Source organism: Halyomorpha halys, unplaced genomic scaffold (assembly GCF_000696795.3).
Source record: "Halyomorpha halys isolate HHAL.00 unplaced genomic scaffold, Hhal_1.1 Scaffold104.1, whole genome shotgun sequence".
In the NCBI taxonomy this organism is placed as follows: Eukaryota; Metazoa; Arthropoda; class Insecta; order Hemiptera; family Pentatomidae; genus Halyomorpha; species Halyomorpha halys.
In genome coordinates, this window is record NW_027107578.1 from 628088 (window position 1) to 651302 (window position 23215).

A 23215-nucleotide genomic window follows, 5' to 3' on the forward strand; every position below is an offset into this window, starting at 1 on the left:
ATAATATAAGTATAATAGTAATAATAATACAATATGATATAAATATAATAGAATTTAAAACATCTGAAAATCGAGTATACTTCGCGTTTTTTTTTCTTCAGTTTTTGCCCGTTTTGACCATAAATGAGTTTATTTTCGAAAATATTATCATATATATTACTAAACTTGATTACATTTCCTATAATCTGAGACCAAACTTGTCTTGGTAGACCCAATAGACTTAGAAAAACAATTTCTCAAATGTTGGCAAATGTAAAAAACGACCAAAACTTAAAATACCTTCTTATAGCAGCAGACCTCTCCATTGACAAAATTTTTTAATTACAACTCAATACAAAAGAAATATAGTTATAATTAATAATTATAGTCGACTGTACTAATGGCTACTATTATTTGAAGGTAATGTATTTTAAATAAAAACAATGTAGGATATTAGTAACGGTGTGTGGGCCTGAAACCGAATACTTGGCAAAGCTAGCGGACCATGAAGCTTGGGATTCGACAACGTTCCTAGTTACCTACCTACAAGCTATATGTAATAATATATTAACAAGTCCTGACAATAATGAAATTAAGCAATACGAAAAATAACAACAATTTTGTTTAAGGAATAATATAAAATAATGAACAAATGAAAATATTTATGTCCTTCCATGTTTATAGAAAATTATTAAACAGATACCGCAGCAGTAGTATTTATTATATACTAGTTAATATTTAAGGCCAATTATCTATAAACGTAAATAGTTTATTAATGAATCAATTTGTTACATGTATCATTGGTTTCAAAATAAACATAATTTGTGTATTTTTTAATCATATTTAGGAATAATACCATCCATAAAACATTTACATGTCAATCAAAAATCAAAATAAATAGATAAACTATAAGTAAATCTTTGAAAACAATAAAAAAAAATAGAACTAGTAGGATAAAGATAAATAGAAATATTTACCTATTTTAAATATATTTAAAAAATCACAATTGGCAAAAACCATTGCAAAAACACATTATCTCTGAATTTGCAGGACTACTTTACAATACGTTGGTTTCAGTGGAACATGAATCACATATTAATTAACTCCTTTAATTATCTCTTTATAAATACAATTAATATTCTTTCTAAACTGAATTCAGACTTTAAAACTGCAAAAAATACTTAACGGGTAATATTTCAAAACCCATTCATTCAAAATTCAAGCATCGTTAGGACAGAAAACAACAATAATGGCAACCAAAGACACAACTCAAATCACCAATCAAAAAATGGCTACCAATACATACAGCCCAGAGCCCAGCAAAACATCAACACATTTTCGTCTCTCTCTCTTCATATTTTTAACTAAAAATTTAATATTCCTTAACTATATATATTATGGCTTTGAAACAATGTAAAATGTAATTATCATTGCAGAAGCCAGCAATTAGTAATTACAATTACTTTACCATAACCCCAAAAAGCTTTATTTAAACTCTAGAAATTCAGTTCACAATAACATTTACGGTAATTCATTAAGTAGTTAAGTATAATTATCAATGAAAATAATTTGTAATCGTAATTCAATTTCAAATTATATTAGAGTAATTAAAATCGCTTTTTCTCAAGCAATGCTTTGAAATAACTGTGTTATAAAAATAATAAATAATACCACTATATCTATATAATATCTTTGCACATAAAAACATTTTTTTATCCTAAACAACAATTTGAGATAAGCTTTCTTAGAGGAGAGAGGAAAAAATATATATAATTTTTAAAAGAAACATTTCAGACATATCTCGGCTAGGAATAACTGAAACACGTATAGTAATATCTTATAATAATAATCATTTTAAAATATAATAAAATAAAAAAAGTTGCTGAGAGAGGTTTCAAATTTATTCAGTAGTTGTTAATTATAGAAAAGTAGAAAAAAAAGCATTTTACATTTTATTGATAATCTAATGATTGTTTAAAAAAAAAGATTAATTTTCAGTCATTACGATAACATAAATTCATTAAACTGATAGGGCATGTCGAATCAGTTGCCATCTCTGCAGTAGGCATAATAACGTGCATAGTATAGACAATTATGAAATATGCAATATTTTAAAATTTAAGCTTTTTTTTAAATTGATCACTATCTCTTTTAAAAGAAGTAGCTACCCAATTACACTCACAATCAGTGAGCCCGTGTCGTTTTTCGTAACCACAAACAAACTAAAACACCTAGAGAATTTGAATATAATTAGAATTTCTAATTAGAAAAGCGTCGGATCATGAGTTTGTCGCATGTTCATGTTAGTCTGCCTTAATAATATGGTGTTTTATCATTAATAACAAAGCATTAAGGTTCCATTCTCGGTTTCCTCATTTATTTCTTATCATAAGAATTAAGCATACAAAGCATAAAAATTATAATCATACCATAAAAGATATCCAACAGGGGTGAGCAATATAAAGACAACCATCAGCAAATCATACCGCCGTTGTTATGTGTTATGGCGTGTCAGTTAATTCAACAATTTTTAAAAAGAGTATAGAAAATTTTTATTTGAATGGAAAACCTACAATATCTCTTATATTCTTAGGAATAATTCCGAGTACACTGCTGTTGTAATATGCTTAAAAAGCATGAGCACTAGAGATAAAAGCCTTTATTTTCCCTTAATGTTTGTTTGGAAAATAAGTGAAAAATGATAATATTCTGTTTCTTCCTTAAGTTAAATATTCTCATTTTCAAATTTTTTACATTAAATATTTCTACGTGTTATTCTACACACTTGTACAGAAATAAACAAATGTATGTATAAGGTCAAGATGCCATATATTTGCAATATTAATTTATGAATGAATTACTGCTAAATTGAAAAAGAATAAAATTAATTTGGATTAGCCCACACAATAAAAAAAAGACCCTAAGAGGTCGAATTTCATTTTTTTTTAATACATGAAATATTTCAAACGCTCCATAATGTTTAATCAATTTTGAAAAATTGGGGTGAGGGCTTGGTTAGAAGAACGAAGATCTCCTAAAAGTAATTATCGAATATAGAGAGACAACCACGTTGTATAGGTTATGAAACGTATCGCAGCTTCGCACATCTGTCAAAAAAAAAGTTTTAAAATTATTTTAAAGATAGGATTTTCTTCCTCTAATATGATAACTCTATAGACTGTTTGTCAAAGCTCACAAAGCTGTTAGGTTTGTCAAAAAGCAACCAATGTCTAAGGTAAAATCGATAAATAAGTCAAACACATAATAAAATATTTTTTATTTTGTCATATGTACTACTATTCATGCAAAGCAGCGATATATAACACCACTACTTTCAGATGTCCTTCGATATTGTCCAAAATTTTATTTTCCGAAAAAATATTAAAACAAAATACATCGTAAATAACTATAACTAACTGGAATCAACAACTCAAAATGTGGATAGCCCAATTCATAGGTCAGTTCACTATTATAGTAGCAACCTCGGCGATTGGAAAAGATACACCCACCAAAAATGAATTTCTATAACCTCGGAACTATTCCAAACAGGAAGGACCCATCGAATGAATGACTCCTTTATGCGATCTTCTAGATGGGATGGGTAACCTTCTCAACTAAAGTTATATAAACGCCAGAGCAATTGAGTGGGAAGCGAGGAGACATGGCAGCAAGGACCATAGCCTAAATGAGATCTCGTGAAAACAAGGAAAACGGCATTGGGAAACGTTTTCCGGCATAATTGGGTAATCTGATTTCCATAAATAAGTCGAAATGTCAAAATACCTAAATTAATGAGAATTTACTTCATTCATTAAAGTGGAAAATTAATTCGATCCCGTCACCCGTTCTCGAACATTTTATTTCAAGGGAATAAAACACGTTGTAAAGGTGTACATTTTTTTACAGGACAAAAAATAAAGAAAAGATACAGGAGGAGTAGAAATATTTAAAAAATGCATCATATATTTTGTTAAGATTCTTTGGTGCAGAACTTAGTGAAAAGAAAATACGGGCTTGTAATACGGTTTTTTTTCTGCTTACAGTAAAATTAAATGATGCAATCATAACTAGCGCTCAACTGCCAAGACCCTCACCTCCTTCACAACCAATTAAAGGGTCAGGTACCCAGATTACAGAGGAAATAAATTTTTACCAAAACCATATTAGGTCCTTGAGCCAAGAGTTAGGAATAAACACACCTCATCAACTAAACTACACCACTCCCTAATAATATATATATTAATATCTGTATGGAAATTTACAACTGTATATTATATAATACATTCAGTAAATTTGATCTTAGTTAAAATGGAGTGCTACAAGCGTGTAGAGAAACTATTCATTGCTAGCACTCTAATGACATTTTATATTAGCAGGTCTCGTGGCCATCTTCTTTTCAGGTGCCTCGGAGGATTGTCAGGACTGGAAGGGGATGAAAGGTTAGAAACTAGGTTTTAGTGGCCAGGGATTAAATAATATAAAATAGTAAATTAAATTTATGATGTGAGAATAGATATGAATGATACTCTTTCTATCGAACGAAGAATAACAATTACCTAATCAAAATTAATTTTATTTCACAAAATTTGTCATTACAATGCACAATTTCCGAATTTGATGATATGCAATTTTTGGACTTGAAGGAAATTTATTGAAGTAAAAATAATCACAGCAATTAAAATAGATAACAAACAGCTTTTAGATATTTTAGTTCTGGCAAAAGTATCCAAAATTTAACCAGAAGCAGTTTAGCACATTAGTTTCTCCATACTCTTACATCATTAACTCCAATATCCCAACAGATTTTTCAGTATTATTTCAAAGGTCGTCTAATATGCCGCACATTCACACTCCAAAGTTTCAAGGAAAAAAAATTAATGGAAGACACACTTGACTCAACAAAGGGCCCGCGTTTCCCACCGTTGTCCCTGTATTAAATAGCCTTGTGTACGATCCTGATCATATATTAAAATAATTTACAAAATTATATTTTAATTAAAATTCACGGGATGAACATGTTTTGAATGGAAAATATTGACAATTTAGAGGGCATCATAAAATAAAAAAATAATTAACTGGTAGTAAAAACCTAATCTAATATGGATCACGACAAGCGATCGATTACAAAAATCATTTTGGAAACATTTACACGGATAATTAAAGGAAACGAGATAAAATAGCTTGTTAATAATCGGATTCTGTTTAAAAAAGAAATAAACTCGAGCGTGTAGGACGCCCAAGGACCTTAAGGCCAACTGAGGACCTCACCTCTACAACAAATAAATAACCAACAGGAGTCAGTCCCACAATAACTTGTAAATCGTTGTTGTTGTAGGACAACCTATCAATTCTTCAGGACAACACGGCTATTAATACATCTTTCCATGATTTGGCCCCTTCGGAAGGATTAAAAAAAAAATGGAAGGTCGGAAAATAAATCAAGATATAATTCAGTGCTGATTGGATAATTAAGAAACATATACGAAAAGATATTCTGTAGGAGTAACAAAAAAAAATAGTGTAAATTAAAGCTTAACTATTCGACATTTCCTGATAGAATATTCAAATTTCTATTTGAAATCTACTAATCCGTTTTTTTTTTACACCGATAGAAAAAAAAATTCATTTACAAGCGTCGCTTGATAAGCTGTACTTTTACTCTAGAGAAATTGCAAACAATCTGAAAATAATCATAAAATTTAGAAACCTAAGATATATCGCCGTTATCTACTTTTAAAACACTTTCAAAATATTAAATCCGTTTCTGATAAAAGAAAAAATATAGACATCAGGCTCGCGATGATTTTCGAAATCGATAATTTACAAAAATCTAGGGAATATAGTTAAGCTAGTGATTCCCAAATTGGGCGCCACCGATTCAGGAGGCGGTGATGTCCACAGATGCATTTGGGAGGGCGATGAATAACTACAAGTTGTCACGGTCAATAATATTACTATTGACGAAACTATAGCCGAGGATTCCGAAATTGGTACCAGCACACCAGGTTCATCCTTCGCATTAAGATGATTTCGAATGTTTTAACTTTTTTTGTATTGCATTCTATTCTGAGGTCGGTAAATAGTTTCAGAATTTCAAAGGTCAATGTTTCTAATTTACACCTTTCTTAGCGAACCGTATCTTTTACGAAAAAACATTAATATTTCTATGAAAATATCCTATTAATTGCTATTAGAATTTAAAAAAAAAATTTCCAGGAAGCGCTAAGTAATATTTTTCCTGGGAAGGGGGCGGTAAAACAAAAATGTTTGGAAAACATTGGTTTAAACTATGGGCCGTCAAAGGTTTTGAAAAATAAAAAAAACAATAAAACATTCTAAGAGAGAGAGTGGCACAAGAACTAGTTCGCACAAGGTTTACAATTATACCTCAACACTATATATCATTAACAGTCAAGAAAAAATTGTCAGTATTTCATGAAGCAATGAAACTGTCATAAGGTGCTAATACAAGTTCATTAATGTATCTATACAATTATACTCATATAATTGCAAACCTTGCGCGAGTACTTCAAGTGGTTATTAAAATTATTAGCTATGTACAAAACTAACCGTATGACTAAGAGATCAATACAATTTCGAAATGTTACCACATTACAGTTGTTATTTATTTTATTATTTTCGTATTAATGTGCTATATTATCACAATTATTTGTAGTGACAGATTGTAATATATAACAATAAATAAAATCAATGGGGGGAGGGGGGTTAATGGAAAAGGAGAATGTACTGCATTATAAAGGTTTCGATTCCTTGCATAAATTTCATATTTGTTCAAAATTTAATTGTAGTTAAATTATTAAAAATCATCATAGTTCTATGAATTTATCTTATTTTAATAACAAATTTATTGCTATTCAACGAAACTTAATTTCATAATATTGACCAGTTGGATGATCGCAAATTATTTATTTTTTTAATTTTAGAAAAATGTAATAAATCATATTTGATCAGATAGTGTAATACAACAAAAAAAAAAAAAAATTTAATGTTAAGTTTTGTGCAAAGAACATTTTAATGACCATGTTGATAACTATAAATGGCTATTGTTTAAAATTAAACGTTAAAAATAAATATAATAGCATCATAGTAGAATAAAAATGTTAATATTTTTAAATGATAAATTAAACGTGGAATTAAATGCAGTCCTATGTTTATTCTTAATCCAATTTGATTAATGTTATAAACAATTTAAAATTCCCATTTATTATTCCTTTTTTAAAAGTGAACAACCATAAAAAGTTATTTATCGTAAAAATCAAATTTATGTTTTTATAATCACTTTTTCGCCTTTATGAATAATATGCAGAGCGTTGAATATTCATGCACAATTAAGTTTTATCAAAACAATGAAAGTTATCTTTTTAATACATAATTTATGATCCACCTCCTTTCTTATTAATAATTGTATTTTTTGTATCGTTAGTCATTCTTTATGGTTCCACGATATTCACTTCTCATTTGCATGAACAATCAGTTCTCAAGTCAAAACCCACCATACTTAAATAAATGTGTAATGTGGTACTTCAATACATACTTCATAAGGTACCAAATAATTTTGGTAAATTAAAAAAGTAATTTATCCACTAGATACATCAATTTAGTGAAGAATTAAAAGTTGAAAAAGTTAATACATTTTTAAAACTTTTAAAAGCAGGCAAAGGATATGGAAATAATAAAGATTAGGTTCATACAAATTTAAATCTTTTTTTTTTTTAATTTCAAAAATAAATTTTTATAACGATAATAGTTAGCAGAAACGCTATGATAAAGAAATGATTTGTAATATATATTAGAACTTATATGAAACAGCTATAAACATACTGAAACTAAAAAAATATATATATATAAAAAAATTTCCTTGCTGGTAATAATTAAGTAATTAACACTTTAATTATATCATAAACACATTACTATATGACGGAGTTTTACAACCCCAAAAAAAGACAGAGAAAAAATTTTTGGAACCGTTCCTGTATGACGTCAAACAAAAAAGAACATTACACATTTTTTATGTAAAAATTGACCCCAATGATGATTTCATGTTATTTATTTTCGGTACAGTTGAATTAGCCGAAACTGCCAGCTTAAGTGTTTAAATTAAATTTCTGATAAGCTAAATTGAAGTAAATGGTTTTACTGACCATCGATTTCAAGGCAGTAGTAAATTAAAAATTTAACAATTAATTATTTTAGTTTTAAAAAAGCTTCTAATTTGACTTATTTAAGTCTAAAAAGCTAAAGCTAATTTTTCAATTTTTCCTTAAATCCGACGAAGTATAGGCATCTTTCAAATTACTACAACATATTCGCATTATTTTTATTTAGTATTTTTGTTATATCGTTTCTTCTCTTCTTTTTTTTTTTAACAGCTGGAATATTTCTTTATTAATATTACAATTATTGTATTTTATTTATTGTTTATATTTATTTCATTACTTCCTCATCTATATAATATGAATGAACACTTAGAGCTCTAATACTCATTACACTTGATTATGGCAGCTTTTATAATTATTATTATTCAATAAATAAACAACGAAGAAAATAATATATATTATATATAAAACGAGAATATTGTGGCGTACCTGCTAAGTTTAGTATAAATTGAATATATTAACTTTATAAATCAGCAACTAACTCATATCTGCAACCATATTGCACAAAAAAAAGGTTAGCAATAATTTTCATATAAGCCACTTTGGAATTGTGATTATTAATCAAGTTTAAATGAAAATCTCATTAACAGAAAAAGTTACCTAAGAAAGCAGTAGGGAAGATTAATGCACAAGGCCACGTACCTGAAAAAAAGAAAAAAAAATTAGATACTTCAATTTAATAAATAAAAATGTGTAAACTTATAATATTAGAAATTTTCTTTCTAAAGGGTTTTTTAATTTTTTCGTAAGTTATTATTTTGAAGAAATATATACTTATGTCCTGAATCGTAAAAGAAAAAATCATACTTTATGTAATATAATAAATGAGCTTGTGAATGCTGAGGTGCAGATATTAAGTATGCTTTGACACACATCTAGTTTACATGTATAATTAAGTTACAACAGGTGTTAATATTTATTAGTCCATAAAGTACTGCCAATAGGTGAGATATAAAGTAACACAACTTGCATTCATGCAATAAGTTCCAACTGATTTTCATAATTTTCATGTAAAATTGTAATGACTTGAAAGAGATATACAACTAGAGCTAAATCACAATTATCGGCAACATACAACAGACAATAACAGGGAATTTATGTGTTCTATTTATAAAAGAGTTGCAATTGCGAAACAACCGAATGATTAGCGTGGCAGAGTCACGGCTGTTATCGAAGTTTATGAACTTTAGTAATGAAGTTGCTAATGAGTGGGTATACATTTAAATAAAGCATTTACGAGCATTTATGATAATGTAACACGACTCGTAAAATACAATTAAGGAAGTGATTACAACTCATCAGAGGAACCAAAAGACAATATTCAAACAATAAAATGCATACGAACCGAGATTAAAAAAAGGAGAAGAGTGGGGTAAAAGAAAGCAAACTGGAAGAAAGGGAAGACAGAAACAATAAGAGAGCCAAGAAGAATGTGTTTTGTAAACAGTGAGAGGAATTTGTCACGGTATCTTCAAGCCATTCTTGTCACTTCCAGCCAAGGACTGTCGTACTCCTTACAGCATCTGCTATGAAGTCTTCCATGCCTTCTGATGCCACGAAGAAGTGGATGAAACTATAGATACATTGTGAAGGTGCTTTACATTCGTACATTGTGTAAAAGTGTTTTACATTTTACATTCGTTGATAATATAAAGCCGCTATAACGGAGAAATTCATAACTCCGAAAATATTTAACATGAAAAAAAAAACATGAGAGAGAGACATCTTCAATGAAGAATTTGTGTTATCACTCTTACTCTACGTATAATTAAGTTGTGCCTACTTACAATTTGCAAAACATAACTTAAAATCAAGCAACGAAATGCAGGTTTCATTTTCAACATATTTTGATATGATGAAAAAAAAAAATAACTTGTAATAGAGAACCTGACAATCAGCGAATTGTAAACCTAAGAACACTATTCAAAATTTAAAAATTAATCAAACATTAAGAGTGGTATTTCTTTATATTTTCATCACCTTAAATTATGAAAAAAATTAGTGTATTCAGGATTAGTAAAAAAATCACTCTTAAATAATTTGAGGACATAAAAAATCATTCATGTATTGTAACTTCTGGTTTAAAAAAAAATGAATAATAATTAAAATATTGTTTGTTTTAAGTAATTCAACAAATTATTCTCTTCTTATAGGTTACTGGTAAACTGGACCTCTGCGAAAAACTATGTAACAAGATTAAATATGAAGAAAAAATATATTTACGTCACCACCAGCAGATCTTTAATTTTTTAATTTTTATTAATTTATTTACACTTGTTTTAGTCTAAAGATATACAATAGGAGTTGGCCTAGTAAATAAACTAACAAAAAAATATATATGTACATGACAAGAATATAAAAATATAAGAACAAGATAAAAAAAAAATTAAAGGGAAAATAAAAAATCTTAGTGTACAGAAAAAAGAAAACAAGACACCCGCTAAAATATAAATACTAGAAAAAACGATAATTACACAAAGGTAATAAAATAATACTATTTAAAATATAACTAATTAAAAATACAATCTATAAACTTCTTTTTCTAAAAAAAAAAATTAAATGTCAATAAATTACTATTAATTAAAATATTTTATAAATTGAAACTTATTAAAAATTATTGAGTAATTGAATTAATGTTTAATTACAAATAAATCAAAATTTAAAATACAAACTTTGAAATAAATATAAAATTGAGTCAACGAGACTATAGTTGAATAGTTTCCTTTCTTTAAGGAGATTTATAAAAAATATGAAAACATCATTTACTTTATTTTGATGGTCTAGCTTCGAAAAATAGCCTCACGCCGTCGAATGATGATATATGTTTGTATAAACATTTATCTATCAGTAAAGTAAAAGCTAAACAAATTAAAATGCTATCAACAAAATTGGCAGGTTCATTCAAATTACAGGATTTATTTGTTAAATAGATATTTTGCAAACGATTCTCCCAAATATTGAAGGTTCTATTTTGGACGATCTCTTATGTCGTTAGAACCACCTTGGCATAAATATAACTTAAACAATTTAAACATAAGCTTATTTAAATAGAGCACGCAAGCTGTAGGAATTGTTCAATAATAAATCGCCTAATTTTATTTTTATTTTTTTAAAATACTAATCTCCTAAGTAGTCGACAATTGCACAAGAATGCGACGGAGCGGAATTATCGAATCAAGGAAAGGATCTTAGGAAGCAATTAACCGTGACGAACCTAAAGGAAAGCTACCGCAGGCAATTTTCTAAATTACGAGACCTTGGGAAAAATAAAAACTCTAGTGTTCCATTTTCCTATTTCTCCTTCATATGTGTATTTCCCAAATAGGCCAGCCGGCCGGCGACCATTTTCAGAATTAGATAAGCGACCATCGAGGTCCTTGGGCGATGTTATTCCATGGCTGCCAACTGTTACCGCAGATTTTCCCCGGAGGCAAGGTCGTTACACAAACAGCGGACACCGTGAAAACGCCCGTCCGCCGCACCGGTCCAGACCGAGGAAAATCGCTAGGAAAAAAAACCGACTTGGGAGGGATTGTCCTGGAACGGAATGCACCGGAGATGGTTGCACTTCATGCTGATGCGCCGAAACTTGAAAACCGTAAACCCGACTATTGTTATCAGTAAAAAAAAATATGAACGGGGATATAGGAACTTAAGAGATTGTGAAGTAGTGGTTTCTATGCATTGGAATGGGGTGAAGAAACTGTTTTATAACAAGCCTACAAGCCTAAACTCCGATATTAAATACTGAATATTTTAATGGCTTAAGAAAAAACATAGGAACAATGAACCCCCATGAAACAACTATAAAGAATAATTTGAATAAAAAAATCATTAAGAGTGAATCAATTCAGGTAGAGATAGGTTATTGATTCTAAAGAAGCAATCACAACTGCAACTTTAAACAAAAGGAAGTAAGATTATCTATTTCTCTCATGACACATCTTCAAGTATACGGATGTATTCCATCAAAGTGCCGCATTAATAGTATAGATTATATTTTTGGTTGAGTGTTAACTGGGATATTGGGAAAAAAGATCTGACTAATAAAATGATCGATAGATGTATAAGAAACTAATCATTAAAAAGAAAAAAAAACTACAACCTTTGACCATAAGTACTTAGTAAGGAAGTACTGATTTTTGAATATCCGTTGTGCAAGAAAAGCTTAGTTCAAAACCACGCTCTAATAAAGATTCAGTGTGCCCAAGAACTCCAGAACGCAGCACCCAGGGTTGATAAATAAATACCTAACACAGTAACTTATCACATAATCAGCTACCTCGCACCACAAAAGTAACAATTAGTTGCAGTAATTACTGTATTGCCAAAAAAGTAGTTACCAACCAATAGACGTCGTAAGGAAGAACTAAGCCACAAACCATGTGCGGAACACATCCATCCCTGACGGAGCAAAAGTAATGCCGTCGGAAAATGTTTCAATATTAGGACATCGAAGTGAAATAGAGACACTTATCAATTAAAACCTCTCAATTAACCCTCAAAACTCAGAAAATGTTAATAATAATGCGATTCTACAAATCGAGTACTGAGGGACACTCCCGCGGCCCACTCCCAGGACCTTAAAAGGAACAAAACATAATAAGAACTACTCTTGTACCACACCTCCAGCGTAGAGAATAAAGAAATAATTTTTATGGTAAGACTGGAATAGCAATACACTCGAACCGAACGAGATGTTAGTTGCCCTATGCTCACCCTGACAGCAGACCTGAACTATCTAGAAAATGAAATTATTATGGAGAGAATATTAAGATAAGCACCCAGATGAAATCAGCCTACTGGCAAACTAAAGCCGTTTAAGAAAAAAGTAATTTTATAAAGCGGGGATTTGACCTAGTAAATAAAATATCAACCAAAATGCAAATCAAATGATAAAAATTATCAGAACAGAAAAACATTTCTGAAAATACTAAATCTATGATGTAGTCATTAAAAGTAGGAAAAAAGGATTTTATTAAACCGGAAAAATCACAGGAAAACATAAATTCCAAAAACGTCACTAAGAAAACATTGACGCAATAAGTTGACCAAATGTGTATATATGTGGTATTCATCATGTTTTGCTAATTATTAAATGTCATACTAGGGATACCCCTATTTAAGTCAGGTTAAATGTTAAATGCATGAGAGGTCCTAGCGGATTTTCTGAGTAACTTATTTTATAACCATTCCTTCCTAAGCTTCATGTTATTGTTAACTTCTAAGCTTTGATTAAGTTGAGTTATTACAACATGCCTACATTGACTGAAAAGTGGAAGTTGTGAGAAAGTTTGGCTACTGAGTGTCTTGTTGATTTTCTGACTTGTGAGGAAGAGAATCAGGATGAGCTAATTGGCAACTGTCATTACATTATTATTATTGTTATCCTTTACTTTATTAGTTATAAAAACATCCAAAACATTACTATTTATCACGATCAAAATACAAACTACGAGCAAGCAACCTAACAGGGCAACAAACAAAATGGCGTGGAGCTCAGCTGGTATGTTGCGTGACGTCATTCTCCATTTAACAGACCAAGTAACAGACTCTCAACCATGTTATATGTTATATCGTTTTAACATGGTAAGAGAAGGAAATATTTCTCCATTCAACATGAGTTTTTCCATTTAACACGGTTTAACATGCTAACCTAAAGATCATGAATACTCCTATAGTAGTCATCGATAATAGATACTGTGAGGTGTGGTGTATAAGTTATATATTTGAACCACAGGGTCATCTGTCCACCTCCGAAATGAGGATCGACAGCTATCAGTTCTAGAAAGTACAAGAGCATTATAAAGCTATTATGAACGAGACTACTCAAGGATTCATAAAAATAGACTCAAAGGCTCTTAAAACGTTTATCAGGGAGTAAAGCCGTATCTTTGAACACATATAGTAGGCACATTAAGATAAGGACGTATCCAACCATTATCGAAATATCAAACCCCAATAAAGAAAAAAAAATTATACCTTAATAATAAATTTTATTATTATAATTGATTTTAAAAATACAATAGAGAAAATCATACTTTCAAAAGAAAAATTCAAGAAGCTATTTATATATCAGACAATATTAATTATACGGTTAATTTAAAATAAGATACAAAATATTTATATATAAATCATACATAAAATATATCAGCGTTATGCTAAAATTTTAAGCAGAATTAATTTATGATTATATATAAGATAAATAATATGTAGTTAAATTTGATGGATTTTTTAACACTAAAATTAATAAACAAGTAAACTATAATAAAATAGGATATGTCACGAGGTAAGTTTAAACGATCCAGTAAGTAATAAGGTAATAATAGAAATTGTAAATTGAATAATATTAGGAAAAGTAATTTAGTTGAATAACAAATATTTAACACAATACGATAAAAGTTAATTCATAGTGCATAATGTTTTTCCTAATTTAATAATGGTTGATAGGTTAGCTAAAATATAATTTGACAAAGGCAGAATAACCTTTAACATTGTATCTGTGATATTTAAAATAACGTAGGATAATTTATAATACAGAATGTTTTTGGAAGTAATTTTTAATGTTCAGAGTGTAATTGTAATTCTTGAGAATAGCCGGAACGGCTAAAACGTAGGATTGGAATAATAAGGATTTTCTTTTTAGGAAGTCTGCTAAGTCAATTATAATAAATTTTTTGAGGTTAATAATTTGAAACAAAACAAAACAATTTGAATATATTTTATTCTAAATTATCATAATGTTGCACAACGTTTCGGGACTATTCATGTACTTTAATAAACCTACAAATAACAATAATTCACTATAACACAATCCTCATCCATGTGTATTTATAATTCGTAAATTATATTTACCTCATAATTAGTCAAACTTTTTATTTTACTGAGGAAATTACGTCATTATTTACAGAGCTGAAAAAAATTGCTTTACACTGTTTTTATTTTATTATCATTCATTGGTGCATTCCAAGAAAATTAGATTATTCTAAATTATGGTGTGGAATAATAAGAAAATAAACATGCTGAGACTAAATGAATATTTTCATTATAATTGATAGAAAAAAATACCTAATCAATAAATATAAAGGGATATATCACATCTGAAATCAAAAGAATGTATATTTTTTTAATATCAAAATGCAAACCCAACCTCTAATTCTTCAAGCATTGTTCTTCATAAATTTGCTGTCCCATTGTTTTTTGTTTATTTTAAATACAAATTCAGGTAAACCGGGTGACGGCCAATAAAGGTATAAAATATTTATTAGTAACCAAGACCTGACAAAATTTCACAGTTGGTGCTAATAAATAGTTTGCCTACTATTTTGTAACTTACTTTACGGCCACCCAGACCATCTTCCAACAACAATTTAAGTTCATTGCCACCCAGAAGAAACAAGAGGGACAACCGCTCTACTTAATGACTACCGAATTAAGACCATGACTAAGCACTAGGGGTGTCAATAACCTAACGATTAAGGCAGTAGAAATAATTCATTTATTAAACTGATTTTTACTTTAGTCAAGAAGCAGTTATTTCATCTGTTTATATATCTTTAAAATTCTTAAGTCCTCATTTGCGGAACTGATCAATATTAAAATAATTAAAACTAAATTCCCAATACAGAGAAGATATTCTTATATAGCCATGAACAAAGAACAAGAGAAAAGTTATCCTTCCTCGCACAGCCCAATTAGTTGACTTCCAAATTGTTTTTTTTTTTATAATTTATTTATTGTTATTTACAACTGTATACATATATACACATCAAGTAAAATAGCTGTAAGTGATATTATGACATGAAACAAACATGTGGAGAATCTACTCATTGATAGAACTTCAAAAAACATTTCTAAAGGAGATCTCGAGGGCATCTTCTTTTCAGACGCCTAGGAGGATTATTAGGTAGTGAAGGAGAAGCCAGGTTAGAAACGAGTTGGTTTGGGTGGTTGAGAAGTTTATTATGGAAGGATTGGTATCTGGTTCTGGCCAAATCGGCAACATAGGGGACATTGATGTCCTGATGGATGATTTGATTTGTGACAAAGTAAGGAGCATTAAGGATTTTATGAAGGATTTTGGACTGTAAGGATTAGATTCGAGAGGAATTAGATGGTTTAGTGGAGTCCCATAGCTGAATTCCATATGTCCAGATAGGCCTTATAATAGTCATGTAGATCAGTCTTTTGTAATGCATTGGAAGTTTGGACCGTTAGTCTAGCAAATGTTGTAATAGTCAGAATTGACGAGCAGTTTCCTGTCTTTTCAGTCTTGTATGACCAAATTGTTTTAAAAATTAATTCATCTCCGGTTACTAAACTTATTAACAAATAATACCTGACCATAACTTTATAAATTACCACCAACAACTCAGTAATTACATACATCGGCAGAAGTAAAGCGAAAGATATTTTTAAGCGAGTCGTTTTGGATTTCGGCATTCGAAAAGGTTAAACCACTTAGAGAAGCTTTTGTTCAAGCTCAAGATTGTACTACCTAATACCTACTACATGATTTTCCATATTTTCAAAAATATTTTTCTTTGTTCGAACTGGTTTAGATTATTCTTCAATGAGATTGATTGATATGATGATGATGATTGATATTAAGCACATACTAGTACTAACTTAAATCACTTTGGATATATGTATTACAATCTTATGGAATCGTTAGGCAGATTCATATCAAGCCATTGTACATCGTTTAGAAAACTTTAAGAACTACTCTATAAATTTCAAATACTAATAAATTTACTATAAACGTATTTATGAAAAACTATTCAGACCAAAAAAACAAATAAATAAAACAAAAGTATAATAAATACTAGTGTCTGGTTGTAGAAAAACTCGGACATTAGAAACAGATTTACACCATCCTCTTAGGCTTCTAACAGGAGATTCAAACCAGAAGACTTGATAGCTGAGCACATAGGGACGAGGGTCCATTAAATTTTTTTAAAAAATTACTCAATTTTCTATTGAAATAAGTTTTGAAACAAATCACAAAAAAAAAAAAATTATGTATATACATTATTTTTATAAAAAGTATTATTTTAAAAATCATATTATTGAAGACCTTTGCTTTGGATTTACACCTGTCATCTGTAGCGAGACAATGACCACATCGCATTCCTTCCCAGACGATTGGTTGTAATTAGGATTAGTTGTAAATTCATATTCACTACTTATTAATTAAAAAAACAATATGGGTCCTAATATTTTCCACCTAACGCTCTACCTAATTTTTTCTTTGTACAGTTGTCCATAATACTAATATATATTTACATAACTAAGATATATTGTTCCTATAATAAGTTCACTAAATACTGATTTTGCGTTATTTTTTAAAAAATTGTATCTCGAGAACTATTTATTGAACAGCTCTATTAGGGTTCATAATTTGGCAAATTTACTCTACTTTAAAAGATATTCTGTAAGGTTCTCTATTTTCAAAAGTAGTTTTAATGATATCGAGTTCCGAAAGACATCATTTTTTTTTAACCTTTTGAAACAGCCTTTATTTTGTATTCACCCAAACTATACTTAGCAGACTCATCAATTTTGACACGTAACTATAAATAGTTCTCAATAAATTAAAACAAAATAGGGGTGAACTGATAACTGACATTGTTTCCACCGGGCTCTTGTACTAAGACTATCTGATTTTTACCTTTAATACGATATATAATACCTTCATGGACATGTACAAACATTAAATTACTAACAGTATAAAGTTTGCTAGACCAAAGTATCCTGTTGTAATAGACACTTACACTATTGTTTAAGTACCATACCCGAAAAGAGAGATCGAAGATAGATCCCTTCAGCCCTTAGTTTTCTTTTTGGGACATCCCCAGTAGACTATAATAACACGCCTAATCGGTTAGGGAACTAGTACTTATGACATATTATTTTTTGTCGGCCTCGTCCCACTCGAGGATGTCGCACCATGTCGTCACGTGATGTAAATTAGATTTCAACGCCTAAATCCACCCTCATCCGATAAAAGGTTGATTTTTTTCTTCTATTTTCCGGCTAATAGGATTTGGTGCAGTGAAAAAAATGGTAGTTCGTGGGCGAGGTCATTAATCCACGTCACTTCGGATGAAGACCTGGAGATACTATGATGCAGTTTGACATCATCAAGATTGAACATGCGCATAAGATTTAACACGTTTGGAATAATGGACCGAAAGAACACAAAATAAAAAACGAAACAAATTTTGATAAACCATGGATACAAAAATTATTCAACATATAATAAAGTTGAATTTATAATAACTAAAAAGTAAATTCACATTAAATTTTAATTTCAACTAAATATTATAGAAAAAAAATCAACTAATTCCTTTCCCTTTATTACATCTACAAGTAATTAAAGTAATTTTCAATTATTACATAAAAACCGAAAATTATAATCAGGTACATGAATACATACAAATATTTATTTGCTCATTTATTAACGAATTAATTATGGGCCTAAGTTCAATAACATTGTTATCACTAATAAGACTACAGTATTTGTAAATTAACCTATACTATGAAATTTTAATTATTCATTATTTCAATTATAACCAAATTAAATGTTTTAATACTATTTAATAATCAGTTGCACAACCATCGAATCGATAAAATTGTTGTCAGCGCTAAACCGACGGGTACGATATTCTAGAAGTAGAGTTTAAAAATTCTATCAGGTTCGATCTTGAAAATTTAAGTTTTGATGGACTTCAGAAAGTACGCTAATGTTAACGACATCAAACTTGTACCTCTGCAAAACATTTAATGACCATAATAACTAGATAAGCTATCAATTTCGAGAAACATAAAAAAAAAGTTCTATTTTTTTGCCAAGTATAAGTCGATACACTATCGAAAAATCCTTTAGAAAGTAAAAGAAATTTTAACAGATATAATTGATTAAAATTTAATTTCTCCATGAATTACATATCATCATCAGTCATCCACGTTGAGATAATTAATATTTGAACTAAATTAACAAGCGAGAAATAATTTATTTGTTTATATAATTATTATAGAAAATTCCGGATAGTTTAAACACTATTGCATCTCCGGAATAAAGTTGAAAACTAAAAATAATGATATATTTGAGAAAAATCAACTTCATAATATACAGTTTTTTTTATTGTTTACAGAAGAAATTAAATTAAAATCATTATAAAGCTAAATAATTTTTTATTATTATCATTTTTTTTTGTTCATTTTTTTAAATTCTAGGGAAACCTTTACTGAGGTGATTACTAAAATTTAAAATAGGCCAAGTCAGACTTCGAATTCGAAATTTTGCACGATCACAACACTCCCCCTTAATATATATTCCATGTATAAGTAAGTGAAAGCAAAAAATACACACAATTTATCAACATAAAATTAAATTTCACTTATGATGACAGATTGTTGACCGTGGATGAATTATAAGAGGAGATGGTTGGGGGGTGCGGTCAAAATATAACACAAATAAGTTGAAATAAATTATTTATTCGTGCCAACGTTTTGGCCAGAATTTCTAGCTTTCATTAGGGCTAAGAACAAAGAACAAGATAACAACCAATGAATAAAAAAAATATAAACAGAATGACATAATGTAAATAATTGTACAGAATGAAATTAAAGTGATGAAAGAAGTGGAAAATAAAATGTATGTATTAAAATAACATAATAACGGAAATAAAATAAAAATTTTAAGTTATATAATTACAAAGTAATATCAATATTTTAGTTTATTAATAATTTACTTTAAAAATTAAAGTTATGGAAAGAATAATAAAACTGAGAGAAAGAAATATGTAGAAGAAGATAACTAATGAAATATGTAAGTATAATATTAGATAAAGTTAAGTTAGACAAAAGAATAGAAAAAAAATAGAAAACATAACGATGATAATATATGGTGAACATAGCAGATAACGTGGGTAAGGAAAATTAAGAAAAGAATAGGGAAGGAGGAAATTCTCTCCGAAAAACTCACGAAGGCTAGAAATTCTGTCCGAAACGTTGGCACGATTAAATATGTTATTTCAACTTATTTGTGTTATATTTCGACAGCACCCCCCGAATAAACGATAAATTGGCATAAAATAAATAATTCTCTAAAATAATATATACGATAATAAAGATGAATGATATGATATATAATTCTAATATATGAAAAAATGATAATATCACAAGTAAGCCATTACAAGTGTTATAAAGCTATAGATACTACGCAATTAGTTGGATAAGAATAATCGCGTAAAATTCAAAATATACTTTAGCGAAAGTATATTATGACAATATAATATGAATTATATTGACATGTATTAGAGTACATTATATGTAAGTATGGTAACAGAGGAGTTTCTAAAATATTATATATACGTTTATAACCCAAGATATTTTCGGCCAAGTTGCCAACACGACGACGATAAAGATCACGAATCACGAACTCCCCACAAGCTCGAATTCTCACTCCCCTGGAAGCCCAAACCCATGATTTTTACGATTCCAAAATGGCTTCATAGCTTATTTTACAGCTCTTTTCAAGCATAAAAAAACACCCACTTATCCTCAGATGTAGGCATAGAGGTCGGTGATTTCTAATAGTTTTTAGAACAAGCATTTTCAATATAGGAATTTACATTCACGAATAAAACAATGCTAATAATGTTATATATGCTATAATATTAAGAATTATATTAATTCATAAATTTTAATCAAACGTAAACATTGTAAACAATAGGCGAAACAAAATGGACGACTTCCTTTGAAATAAGTTACCTAACCTGGGAGTCATCGGATCCTCCTACACAAGACCTTTCGTGTACCTCATTAGAGAAGGAAATTGGTTCAAGTCCATTCCCTTGGGACCCGAAATGGAGGCGGTTAGGGAAACGGCTACATTATTTAAACGTAGATCACCGGGAAATAGATCCTAATCATAATTGTTTACTAGTATCATATAAATATCAATATGAGGAATTTTCCAACAAAAGTCATAATAATTGATGTTGCGTTTTGAAAAATTAAAATCATTCGATTAATTTCAAAACATAAGATTTTCTCTATCAAGTTGTTTTTAATAGTAATAATGTTTAAATTAATAATCTATTTTAGTCTCAACACATTTAATTTTCTTTACAAGTCCGACGTTTCGGCCAATCCGGCCATTCTCAGGGACAATCTACCACAAAACAGCTTTTATTACATGTATGATCCTCAACAATTCAAAATACATAACAATATTACTAATAATTTATCTTACCAATTTTTGAACTAAATGATTTAAAAACTCGACTTCATGCAGGCTATTTATAAAATTAAATTATTCCTAAGGCGTTAAAAAATAAATTATTTATTTAAACAACATTAGCCAGTCTCAAGAAAGTATCAAAGATTATAAATAAAATAATAATAATAAAGGTCTAAAGATGTTTCGATGCCGATAACACCAATTGCTCCCTACATACATCCTTCCAGTGATGCCCCCTCTAAGCCAATGCTATTAAATCTGTTTTAACGCAACCCTCCCGTCTACGTTTCAGTCTACCCCTCGGTTTAGTGTTTATTAATATTTTAGGGATCCGCTCGTTACTTAGCCCTACAACCTTACACGCCCATCTTATATGCCGCAATGCTATAACTTGAATTATATTTACCAGGTGTAGTTCCCTTAAAACAGTGTTGTATAGCCTTCTAATTCTTTCGTTATCCTTTTTCGGTCCGAATATCTTACGAAATACTTTATTTTTGAAAACCTTAAGGCGCTGTTCTTCCTTTAGAGTAAGAGGCCACGTCTCGCATACATAAAGAACAGTAGGAAGGATAATAGTTTTTTTATAATTTTCATACTTCTACGTCCATAAATCTTTCAATAATTTTTCGTTTATAGTACAATCTAATAACTTCCAAGTAGTCGAAAATAATTTATGGTAATTATTTAAAGAATATAATTAAACACAGACTATTGTAAAACCTCTTCAAAAAAACCAGAGATCTACTCTAATAAAAAAAAAAAAAGAGTACACTATCCAAACCAAAGGATGGTCCTTTAGTGGCGCTTCTTGAAAGGATATACTAAAAATAAACCTCTGTAAGGGTGCTCAAGAGGTTAAGGGCCTCTTAAATCCCAAGAAGTAACCTAAATGTCCTTTGATAGGACTAAAACAATATTTATTTATTTTTTTAAATAGGTAATGACCTAATTTTTAACTCTACTAAATTACCAACAATTATGCCTGAAAAGTAATAATTATGAATATCAATTATAAAATGACAGTTGGACATACGAGGATATAGGGTCTAGTAGACTATGTTCCGTGTATTACTATATAATTACGTATTAATTAAGCGAGTAAATTAGAAGAGAAAGTTAGTAGCACGCCTCTTGTGCAATACAACTTATTACAACCATCAGAGCGAGTTGGACACTGATCAGATCCACTACTAGGAAGTACTATACTTCTGATAAAACTTATTAAATATTACTCTAATATATATTATATAAAATGAAAAAAATAAATAAAAAAATAAATTCCACAACATTAACGGTATATATAAAAATTACTAAAATAAAATGTATTAATTATTCCATGAAATATGTATGGTAGTATTATAACAGAAAAAATTTGGTAATTATCAATTTCAACAATAAACACAAATTTTGAATCTGGTTTTTCAAATTGTGATTACTATTAAAAAATTAATAAATGAAAAAATGGTTTTATAAGAGAAAGTTTGCTTTTGTAGAAACTAGAACAATATTTCGCATTCTAAGAGAAATCTATAGACCTTTTTAAATTGTTACGAGATAATTCCAAACCTGTGCAACTTACAGCATAGTTTGTCATGTTAATTTTTAAATTCAACGAAATTTGAGACCAAAATGAGCTTTTTACGACAATAACTTATAAGCTCTTGTCCATATTCAAATTGACCATATTCAAAAAACGAACAAAACAAATATTGTACATATAAATACAAGCAAACCAAACATTATTTTGTTGATCTTAATTATTTATAGACAACACTTGAAACAAAACACTGAACACTCTTTTATATAT

At 29.2% G+C, this 23215-nt stretch overlaps 1 protein-coding gene across 2 annotated transcripts in view; it reads right to left on the reverse strand.

The window, feature by feature from the left end:
- The window catches only part of LOC106677600 (death-associated protein kinase related), a 259438-nt gene that overhangs the window by 223613 nt on the left and 12610 nt on the right, over positions 1–23215 (reverse strand). The window contains exon 2 of one of the 2 annotated variants that reach the window (XM_067045960.1): positions 8757–8798. The exons of the other annotated variant lie outside the window; for it this stretch is intronic. Within the exon in view, the coding sequence (XP_066902061.1) occupies positions 8757–8798 (42 nt within the window). The remainder of the gene's footprint in view (positions 1–8756; positions 8799–23215) is intronic. 2 annotated transcript variants of the gene reach the window in all.